This window comes from Gymnoscopelus braueri (assembly GCF_963280865.1).
Source record: "Gymnoscopelus braueri genome assembly, chromosome: 3".
In the NCBI taxonomy this organism is placed as follows: Eukaryota; Metazoa; Chordata; class Actinopteri; order Myctophiformes; family Myctophidae; genus Gymnoscopelus; species Gymnoscopelus braueri.
In genome coordinates this window covers 15,640,463-15,652,666 of record NC_137612.1, presented here as the reverse complement: position 1 = coordinate 15,652,666, position 12,204 = coordinate 15,640,463, and the positions used below count along the sequence as shown (strand labels likewise).

General features: G+C 40.7%; 1 protein-coding gene across 2 annotated transcripts in view; it reads right to left on the bottom strand.

Annotated features, from left to right (window-relative positions):
* The window catches only part of quob (quattro b), a 46,748-nt gene extending 36,775 nt beyond the window's left edge, over positions 1–9,973 (bottom strand). For both annotated transcript variants that reach the window (XR_013932710.1, XM_080422388.1), the window contains exon 1: positions 9,608–9,973. Coding sequence is in view for 1 of the 2 variants with exons in the window: in XM_080422388.1 (XP_080278514.1) it covers positions 9,608–9,610 (3 nt within the window). In the remaining variant the exon portion in view is untranslated. The remainder of the gene's footprint in view (positions 1–9,607) is intronic.
* Between the last annotated feature and the right edge of the window lie 2,231 nt (positions 9,974–12,204).

Sequence of the window (12,204 nt, the reverse complement as noted above, 5' to 3'; positions counted from 1 at the left end):
CTTTGTTTATATCATAGGAGCATTAATGTGTTCCTAACATTTCCTAAAGGGGACTCCTTGCGCACAGTTCACAGAGAAGATTGTGTGCACGTGACATCAAGGCAAAATATCAAGGAGAAGGTGGTATAAAACCTCCGCACACTGGTTTAACCCGTTAAGGCCTGAGGTTCCCATTCTACAAAATGTCTCTCCTAACAGTTTTCTGAAAACCCTATGTTGCTATATCAGTGGTTCTCAAACTTTTTCATGTCAAGGACCCCCAAAATGATATGTTTGGCCGTCAACCCCCATCTGAAAATATTTTGTTCCAGGGACCCCCCAGAAGCAAAGATTTGAGTTACAAATGTTTGCTCTAAAAATATATACATTCAAAGATTTGCACACATTTTCATGATTTTTCAAAAACAGCAGATCTACAAGCTCATAGCGCGGCACTCGGTGCCGCGCTATGAGCTTGTTTATCTGCTATTTTTGAATAGCAAAGTATAAAATAATGGTTTAAGTGGTTACACAGATGCGTTCCCGGTTTTAAACGGGTTAAAGCTCCCAAAGTTTATTTTCTTTAATGGCTTAACGTTTCGACCTTATAGGTCTTCATCGGGCAATGACTCCTTGCTCACAGCCATTTTGTTCAACCCCATTAACACCCAGAGACTATCGCTGACCAACATGTGTATGATAACAAATTACAGGGCAGCATCATGTCAGTGTAATCTGGCTCTCACTTCCTTGTCTTGAGGTGAGGGATGGTGTTGTTGTTAAGAGTGTCTCAGAGGACTTTATTCCCACAGATGGTTTGTGCAGGGAGCATTTAATCAAGCTTGAATGTGGTGGAACCTAATTAATGTTCACCTGTGGAGACAGTGGTGTTTGATCTGCATCCAGCTGACTGACACATTCCTTTAGGAGTGAAATGAATAATGATCAAAAGCAAATTAATCAAATACAATTGTAGTAATCAAATAATCGTTTTAGTGACCGATGTGTGATTTACAACTTCAGCAAAAAGTCAACGTCTATATTCCATATTATAAAAGGAAAAGTTATGTTTTTGACTGCTGGGAAAACTATTTATTTAGCAATTTGAAGATGTCTGTCTGGGTTCAGATAACTTGCGATGAACATACCATCATCTTGTACTGTACTTTATTGCCTCATTAAAAAACAACAACATAAGGCTTCATTCACTGCCACTGACGTAATTGACGTAATTATTCCCGTTTACCAATCCTGCCACTGACGTAAAAAAACATAATTTTAATTTTTTTCTTTTTTTCTTTTTTTTCTTTTTTCTCCAAATTTGACCCAAAGACCAAGGAGATATGATTTTTCGAAGATCTAGACTCCCATCCACTTCCTTGTTAACTTAAAACTTAAAAATTCTGTATCTTGGCTCCTGAGTACTTTTTTTTTTTCGATGAAAAATCTCTGGCAGTGGGCAAACGCGGCCAGCAATAATTGTGGCAGTGAATGTAATGTCATAGATTAATGGAATAATTGAAAAAAAGAAAAGCTACAGGTTAAGCTATAATGAAGACAATTATAAATTGCTGCAATACATTACATTGATGCCCCAACTCCCCATACATGTATGTGATAGATAGAGAATAATTATGGCTTTGTCCAGTGTTCTATTCAACAAGCGATGGGCTCTTGAAGAACCTCATTCTCTATCAAATGTCATTGTCTGACATGGCTTGACTTGCTGGAGTGGACTAGACAGAGGCATCTGTTATAAAGGTCTGATCCCTCTTTGTCCTGTACCACTGAGACCCTCAGGTGATCTGTGCTATAGCGAGGACTTTGGAGATAATTACAGGTTCCTTTATTGGTCTTAAGACTTTGCCTCGGGCTTTGGTCAAAGAAACTCCTGACTTGGATTTCAGCTGCAGTATAAACAAGGTGTTGAGACGTCATTGCACAATATACTGCAATTTTAACCCAATAAGGTGAAACTATCTCCGTCATTTTAGATTTCTTTGGCTATTCAAAAATAGCAGATGTACAAGCTCATAGGGCGGCACCGAGTGCCGCGCTATGAGCTTGTGGATCTGCTATTTTTGAAAAATCTTCCAAATTTGAGCAAATCTTTACCAATGTCTTTTAAATTGTAACAGTTTTTTGAAAAAACTTATGTTGTTATATCAGTGGTGCTCCAACTTTTCCAGAATGGTATTTGGCTGCGGACCCCCCCATCTTAAAATATGTTGTTCCAGGGACCCCCCAGAAGCACAGATCGGAGTAATTTTTTTCCGCTTTAAAACATATTTAAATATATATATGCATGCAAAGTTGTGCACACATTTTCCACGATCTTTCAAAAAAGTAGCCAAAGAAATCTTAAAATGACACAGATGCGTTCCCGGTCTAATAGATTAAGCACCAACATTGGCAACAAAAGGTCAAAAAGCTTAAAGAAGGTTAGCTACCTGCATTTTGCTTATCATGGATTAACTTAAACTAAATGACCCTGACCTTTTGTGTGACAGGCTGCTGGGATTTGCTGATGTCTCGCTCTGGACTAATCATCATATTTTTCTGAAACCTCAGTAAATTATGGATATCATCTTCAGAGAAATAAACCCTCAAGCCCAGGAACGCAGACTTCCTGTAAGTCGTAAGATTTATCTGACTTACAGGAGGTATTTAACCAGATCAGGAGTGACCGGACAGTAGGCCTGTTGACTCATGTCAGTGTGAACTGAGACACCAGCGACCCAATCATAACAACATCAAATTGTTTAGTCTGAGTCGGGCATGAGGTCATATGGTGGGACATAAAACAATCATACAGTTCTCCTCCCAAAACAAGCAGTGACTAATATAAACACAAGTGATCCTATCAGAGAAAGGATAAATACAGTTTCAGGAGGGAAGATGGACCTTTGTGAATTCATCACCACAGAGCTAAGATTAGACAGATAAGATAAGATAAAACTTTCCCAGGGGGAAAATCCAGGTATCAGGTGTCAAAGATAATCTTACTTGCAATTCCTTCAAGGTTTCTTTTTAGCAGAGGCTTAACCAAAAAGTATGCATTTAGATCTTGCAGTAATGATGATACATTTAATAATGCATTCAGGTATCATGAAACCAGATTTTCTGTGTTACAACCCCCAACCATAGAGTTATAATATATGCCCCCAACCCCCTTTCTTTCTTAGAGAACCGGTAACTTGTGTTGATTGGTACAGTATGGTCTTTGTGTGGTTCACTTCTTGTACAACTCTGACCAGAGCTTTCTTTGGCACAACGTTGAACTATAAGCCATCTTAAATACTTTCAACACTGCCTGCCCAATAAAAAAAGGCCCCCCACGGGACGAACCTCAAAACACATCTACTCAACCCTACTGTAACAAACGTGGTGTGTGTGTGCGACTTCTAGTTGCTTTGGCTGAGCCTGCATGTATTCCAGTGGTTTTATAGTTCCAAAGAAAGCAGTCTACACTCCTGAAGTTAAGAGGCCACATAAATACTGTAGTGGCTCGAGTTTCTGGTGTTGTATTGCCTTTGTCCTCACACCTCATAAGGTTGCAGTATTAAAAGCATTTCTCTGTGGGTGAGCTGAGATTCAAAGATCATGCAGGATGTGAAGATGTTTGAGGCGCTGCAGAATTCCACATTTAATTACACGTCTTGTCACAAATGGAATGTTTGTGCCAACAAGTTTCTAGGATCTTAATGTCAATAGGCTTATATTTACAGAGCAACCAGAATCTGAGTGTGAAGGAATTAGTGAAACACTGGAGGCAGTACTACAGTCATTTGTCATACAGAAATTATGGCGGCTGTTTAATCTTGGATGACAATGAGCTGGATAATTGGATCCTGCTGTCATGTCTGTGGACATCAACCATATTGACTAATACTTCACCAGCAGTTCAAGGTAATTTAAAAAGCTCTGGATTGATTCAAGAGGTCCTCACTCGTATTTTAGCCAAGGTTATTACACAGTGAACGTTCTTCAGAACGACCCTGGAAGCTCTCCCACCATGCACTGAGAAATTGTCAGTGAAAATGCATCCATTGCTACTCTGAGGGTGTACAAAATAAATGTAACCAAATGGACCCTAAATTAACACTGAGGTGTTTACTGTGTGCCAGTTCCAAGGCTGTGGTTAGAAAAGGGAGAAGGGAGATTGAGCACATTCTCATAGTGGAAAAATCAATCTGTACAACACAGCATTGTGTCCATTGCATGTGATGGTGGAGCAGCACACCTGCTGCCAACCTAAAGTCATACTGCACATTGCCTTGCCAGTTGCCAGTATGCAAAGCACAGTCTCTGCTGCTGGGTTACGCTTGGCATGCATGCAAATTCTAAACCTCAAAAAGCTGTACGAAAAAACAACAAACAAATCAACAACAACAACCTGAAGGCTTCGCATCTAGTGAAGCAAACATGCAACAATTTGAAAAAGGAAAGAAAGAAACAGTCCTTGGAAAACCTCCAGCATTAGAGACACACCCACTTAACATGACTTAACACATTCTCTATGTTCTCATCTGCCTTTTTACTAAAGCATTTACTAAAGTCAGAATGTCAGGGAAAACGTATATTCTGAACACGAAAAGTTTAATCTATGATAGGGTTTGGGGCCATGTCAGACATGCTTCGAAACGAAAGGATGATAATGTAAATTCCTCATGAACTGATGTGACTTTATTGGATGCTGTTGCATTTGCCCTTTGTGTTGATCTGATTTATTATCTTTCTATTATTCTTATTTTATTTTATTGATTTCAGTTAGGTCTCTGGTCTTTTTTTTTGTTTTGTTTCTGCTTCTATGTAAAGTATGTCTAAAGGATTGTGTAAAGTTTGCCTTGTCGTGTCTTATACTTTTGTTTAAAAACAATAAACAAATAGTTTAAAAAAGAAAAATAGAAAATACCAAGTTACAATACGTACTGTATCCACATTATGAACTTGTGAACCTCCACAGTTAAATAGGCAAAAAATAAAAAGAGTTTTGCTGAAGATGGTGAGGATAATGGCTATCAACAAATAGCCCATGAAGTCCTAATAGTGGTGCTAATATGTGGTGGTTGGATGGTAAGAGAGCTGGGGGTGTTTAAGGAATGTACTGTGGCATTCACAGCTCTTCATTCTTGAGTCGGGACAAATTTTCTTGGAAGGCAAAAACTTTTCTAACACAAAACCCAGAGTGGGTTTGTAGACTACTCTCCATGTGGCCTCAACATCTGTCGGATAACAAGATAGACAACACCGTGCTATCCGTGCCCTTGGACAGCAGTCATAATTTTCACCGATAAGCCGTCCCCCGTTGTGTGAATCCCCCTCCTCTGTTGTTTACATAAGGTTGAGGTTAGAGTTTTATGGTTGGGTTTACAGTAAATTCAACCGAGGAAAACTAAACTATTGTTGTGAAAACTAATTGTGTGATGACCACAGTCGAACCGTCCGTCCCCCCATAAAAGAAGCCACAACGTTGCTCTTTTTAAAACTTACTGTAAGGGGGAGGAAGTGACAATTGTTATAGTAAATCTCTAGAAAGAATTCACCCACTCACATAGAGCCTATAGCCACTCAGGCACTTCCCCCTGAACACTTGGCAAATAGTTCAGCTTTGAAAACACTGCACAGGCTCTCTCTCGCGCAGTGCGTTTGACCCACTTTTGCGATGTAGATAATAAACATTGAGAATATGGTTTGCAGCACCATGACAACTCTGAAGTACATTGGCTCACTCACTGCCTGAACCAAAATAGAAATCCGTCGTCCTCAGACACAGATGTCTGCAATCATAAAACTTTTTTTTGTCCTGCAATTCACATCATATTTTGCAATAGCGTTTACTTTTATTCTACAGTGGTAGGGACTGTGGGTAACATACTACTTTAAGACTAAGAGCAGCAGTGGGTTGTAGTGGCTTGCCAGGAGACAGTAGTATTACAGAGAGACATGCTGACTTGTTACTGCTGGCTGGACATGGATGTCATGATGACTCACGCGTGGCTGCTTAGAGAGAGAGAGACGCTGCTGACCCCAGCTAGAGGCCAGGCCAATACGTCTACTACTAGCTAATCAACACCCACAGGCTCCTGGACACAGCGTATACTGTATAGCACTGATTTACTACAAATCTGACAGGGGAGTGGGTGTGCAGTATTGTACTCCGTTCTGTGGTGACACAGTTACCTACAGACATAACTAAATGCCTCTATAACATGTACTGTACACTATGCTCTGTCATATTGGTTTCCAAACATTGGGAATGGTCAGTGGTCTGAAGTAACTAATTACATTAGTATTTCCAATTTTCTATACTTTTACTTCTACTCCACTACATCTATAGTGGAATGTACTTTTACTCCACTACAATTATCTAGTTACTTTGCAGATATAAATTATTACATTTAACATAGATTAACCACTTTAGCTCTGTTTTATACCTAGGCTATTTGAAAATAGCCGATCTACAAGCTTGCGATGCGTTGAGATCTTAGATCTGCTATTTTGGTACTTTTTTGGTACTTTAAGTACATTTTGAAACCAATACTTTTGTACTTTTACTCAAGTAAATTTAGAATTTCTGACTTTTACTTGTAACGGAGTACTTCTACATTGCAGTATTGATACTTTTACTTAAGTAAAACATTTGAGTACTTTTCCCACCACTGGGAATGGCGAACTCACTGCTCCCTGCATGGTGAGCTCAATTCATTGCAAATCATAGCTTTCTTCTTCACCATTTTAGGTGCATGGAAGACAGACTCGGCTCAGTGTAAACATGTTTTGGCACGGCTCAGAGCGCTTCTGAAAGCCAAGAGCAGCATTCGCTCCGGGGTTCAGCCAAATTTGCATTAACTTTGAATAAACTCCCTGCAATCCCTGCAACGGATGCCGGCATTCACATTGTAAATAACATCTGCGCTTGGACTAGACCACCGAGTTTACATGTGCTTCCCTAAGAAGAATGTGTTTGACCTTGACTCTGACTGGCTTTTCTATTCATGTCATACAGTAACTAAAAAGATCAGCCAGGAAGGGTTCAGGACTATTCATGCGTGTTTATCAGTAGTGAGTATTTACAGTAGATACATGTGCAAAGTCCAGTTCATACTCGGTACAGTAATCTAATAGCTCTGCCTGATAGGTTAATGACTTTGAGTTGGGGGGGGGGGGGTGGGGGGGGTTGGTCAAGGAAGATAACATCAGGCATGCATTAAAGAATAAACAATGCAGCCATACAAAAAACGATCTCCTAGGGAGCTCGGTTTGAGTCGTAACACCTGCTCAAACAACGGCAGTAGAAGATGTGAACGGAGGGACAGAGTAAAGTACAGTAGTGGCCATGACGAGCTGCCAAGTCTAGACGTCTATAAACATCCTTCCTTCCTGCTTTCTTTGAAGCCATCACTTCTCTCTATGGCACATTTGAATAGACTTTATGGGGTATATCCAGTTTTTCTGACAAAAAAAAGAAAAGAAAGACATTTACAAACTGGAGGTGGACTGTGGAGATTCAATGAAATACAATTGTAGTTTAAAATAAATCATGATGATAATAATGCTAGAGTCTAATCGCTGGAGACTGATGGTCAGTGATGGCCACATCATTCTCAGCTCAAGTCCACAATTATCTACTTTTAATGACTGGTTTGTTGACTAAAGATATTTTATGAAGATGGTGACGATAATGGATATCAGCAAATATCCCATAAAGTCCGAAATAGTGGTGATGTGGTGTAGAGAGAGAGCTGGGGGTGTTTAAGGAATGCACAGAATGGCTGTGGCATTCACAGCACTCCATTCTTGAGCCGGGAAACATTTTCTTGGAAGCCAAAACCTTTTGTATCTCTAAACAGTGAGTGGGGTTGTAGAACTAGTCACCATGTGGACTCAACATCTGTAGGATAGCAAGACATACAGCACCATGCTATCAGTGCCATATTGGAGAGTGGTATTCATTTTAATGTTCTATTCTGAAAAAGAATGATGAGGCATCCCCACTTGTGTGAATCCTCCACCTCTGTTGTGCATTAGGTTGTGGTTGTGTTTACTGTAAATTCAAGCAAGGAAAATGTAACTATTGTTGTCGAAAACTATTGTGTGATGACCACAGCAGAATTATTCTGTTCCTGAAAACAGAAACATAAAAAAAAGTGTGGAGTTTCTCATACATAAAAGTAAGATATAATAACAAACTGGACGTGGAATACTTTGGAGATTTAATCAAATAAAATTCTAAATTTGAATGTTAACAGTCCAGCTGTTATTGGCTGATTGACATTTGTTGCCACATCATTCTCAGCTGTAGTCCACAATTATCTACTTTTATTTGTCATTTTACGCAACCGTAGACGCACCCAAAAAGTTGAAACGCACCACATGCCTCCAAAATACCATCTTCAAAACTAACATGCTCTTTTCTTGTGGTTTAACCATGGTCATTAATTAAACTCCATTGTGACCGGGATTAGTCCCCTATAGTCATAAAATACCCTGCGGATTTGGTGGTTGAACCTTTTTAAAACAACCCACTGAGCTGAAGAATCACATTATGTGTGGACGCAAAACCCTCTGTTAATATAATACTGCAAAATTACAACCCCACTCAAGAATGTGTGTCATCCACGCCAATGAAATCCTGCAAGTGCTGCAAAACAAAAGAATGTGCTGTCCCTCGTATCTGTCTCTCATATGTGAGAAGAAGCCTCATATGGTGGACTCATTTGAAACAGTCCCACCTACTGTGTTTAGGACAACAACAAACCTTTTGAGATTGCATTGACAACATCAGCTGTGCACTGTAAAAGTAAGGTTTCACAGACTCTCTGTGTAGTAAAGTTGTTCAGTATAGTGCTGTTCGGTGGAGGAAAAAGTACTCACATTTCTTACTTAAGTAAAAGTATCAATACTGCAATATAGACATACTCTGTTGCAAGTAAAAGTCCGGAATTCAAAATGTACTTAGTAAGTAAGTAAGTAAGTAAGTAAGTAAGTAAGTAAGTAAGTAAGTAACGTACAAAAGTATTGACATCAAAGTTAAAGTACTAAAATGTTTGAAAATAGCCTATGTATAAAGTAGGGCTAAAGGGGTTAATGTATGTCTTATAATTTAATAATTTATATCTGCAAAGTAACTAGTAACTAAAGTTTTCAAATAATTGTAGTGGAGTAAAAGTATAATATTTGCCTCTGAGATGTAGTGGAGTAGAAGTAAAGTATTGAAAATTGGAAATACTACAGTAAAGTGAAAGTACCTCAAGTGTACTTCAGTACAGTACTTGAGTAAATGTACTTAGATACTTTATACCACTGGTGCTGTTACACTCTTACTGCTGTACTTCCTCAAAAGCATAAAAGATACAGTACACTGAATGCCAATTACAAGGCTCTATCCGTGTAAAATCTTGGGACCTGTAAAGGATCTACTTTTTTTACACACTTAACGACCAGGACTGTGCAGTCAGTGCAGGCTTACCAAACATTAAGCTTAATTGCCAACACGACATCAGTCATGCATGAGGACCCACAGCCTCACACAACAAAGTCACTTGTCCCCAACACCACATTCACTGCAGGGCTCATTAAACACAAGGCAACAACAATAAAGGTCAAATAAAGCTGATTACTCTACCATCTTAGCAGCAGTGTGTGTGTGTCCTCTAGCCAGCTGGAAATTGGTTCATGTTTGGGGATCCTCCTGATTATCCTCTCTCTCCAGTCAACTTCCCTCCCTGGAGACTATATGGAAGCTAGAGTCCTGTCATGTTTTAGAGTATCAGCAACAGCCGTTGTGAGCCATGGGTTCGGCTATACGTCCACATGACATACAGTTGACTTGGAGTGAAACGGTGAGGTAGCTCCCATTCTTCCAAGACGTTCAACAAGTATGACTGACTGACTGACTGACTGACTGAGAAACAAGCAGCAGAGAGTCACGCTGCCTGTTGATTCACTGCGGCTCTGTTGCTCTCTGTGTGCTCTGAGTGTTTAGAATGAGGCTAAGACAGAGGGAAGGAGGGACAGAGAAAGAGAGAGAGAGAGAGAGAGAGAGAGAGAGAGAGAGAGAGAGAATGAGAGGGGGAGGAGAAGAAAAGCTTTCCCTTTCAGAGGAAATCCCCCTCCAAGCTTTTCAGACTTTTCTTCTCACACTGGCACTCTCTCGCTCTCTCTCTCTCTTTCTTTCTCACACACACACACACACACACGCACACGCGCACACACACGCGCGCACACACACACGCACAGATTTGTGCGCACGCACACACAGATTTGTGCGCACGCACACACATCTGTGTCTTAGTTCAATTTGGCAGAACCTGTCTAAAAAATCTGAATGTGTATGAACACTCATTTGAATATAGTCATCCCACCCACTTAGACAGTGACCTATATATACAGTAAATTCATGCAGGGTGTGCACGCACACACGCACACCCACACACACACACACACACACACACACACACACACACACACACACACACACACACACACACACACACACACACACACACACACACACACACACACGTGCACCCTCCTTTAGCCCTGCATCAGAGGGCTGCAGAAATCCAACCCCTCCTTTGTGGCCCCTTTTCTCTCTATTTTAATCACGGAGGGCTTTCAGGAGGGGAGTTAAGTCAGTCTTTCTCCTCTATCTGTGTCCCGATAGTCTTCCCCTGTCTGCCCTGGGCTTTCTCATTTCCGCTCTTCAGCCTAAAACTCTCCTCTGATGGACTGCCCAGGGTCTGACTCACATCAAAGGAGAGAGACAGCAGAATGAAGGGGGCTTCCCTGCAGAAGCTCCAGCCAGGCAGCGCCGGGGCAAAGTGAAGAGAGCTGGCTGGCAGGCTGCTGCTTCCACACACTACTGCAGGAATGTATACGACTACACCCTCTGGACTCTGCTGCTATGTGTCTGGGGCAGGCTGCAGGGTCAGAACAGTGTGAAACCCAAGACCCCTTCCAGAAAAGAACCTATAGCAAGACCCCATCCAAACATTCCTTGAAGGAGGAGATTGACAGACCCCTGTTTGTTTTTCTTTGCCCCGTGTCAAAATAAGTCAAATCAATATGCCCGGCGACGTCGCTTTGACGTCGGAGTTCTCGGCTGGTCTCCACGTCCATTTCGCATTTGACCGATATCAAATCCAGACCTCGCTTGATGTTATGTGTGAGAGAATTAAACTTTTCTATATTGTAATGAAATGAAACTAGAGGCAGAAGAATATTCAACAGGTTGCAGATGCAGAGCTGTGAAGTAAGGAGGGTTCATAACATGTCTCTCTATCTGTGGTTTTCAGCAGTCACTCAAACATTCCTCACATGTTTTTCTTTCAGACAGAGAAAAAAAACATGCTAATTTGTCTTTCGCACCAAACCACAAAATGTAGGTTAACTTTTTGAAAAGTGGGAACACCTATCTATCTTTCAATCCCTCACAACATATGTTTCTTTCTTTCTTTCGTTCTTTAAGTTCTTTCTTTCTTACTTTTGCTCTTTTCCCCTCCTCTCTGGCTTGGCAGAGGGCTAGACCCTGCTTGCCTGAGGTTTTGGCAGATGTTTCTAGATGTGTCCTAACAGAGAGTGAGAGACAGATGTTTGTGGATAGACAGCAGGTACTCCTACTCTCTCCGCTCCTCCTCTGTCCTTCACTACCACTAATAAAACAATGATTCTACTTGTTAACAACCCATTTCTCTCCTATCTCACTGCTCAATGTTTTCTCTGTATACTGATGAGGAAAACTCAACATCAGAATTAGCATTACTTTTGTTGCCAGGTATGTTTGCATATACGAGCGTTATTGACATATTATCCACATACATTAAGTAACCTCGCTAAACAGGACCAAATAATAGTTTCACAAATATTATATTTATTATAATGTCATATCACATCCTTTGTTGATGCTGTTCTGATGGGAACTGTATCGTTCTCTACTATTGCGTGCAGTGTGTGACTGTTACCCATGTAAAAAGAGAGACTGCTGGGGTGCCCGCTGGCCTAGCAGTCCAGGCGCAAACCACATAGATTGGTAAATCAGTCTTACAGCGTGTCGCGAGTTCGACTCCCGATCCCAGCGGCCTTTGCTGTGTGTCAACCCCCCCATCTCTCTCCCCATTTCCTGTCAGCCTACTTTCCTCTCAAATAAAGGCAGAAAAAGCCCCCCAAAAAAAATAACATATATATATATATATATATATATATATATATTTAAAAAAAAGA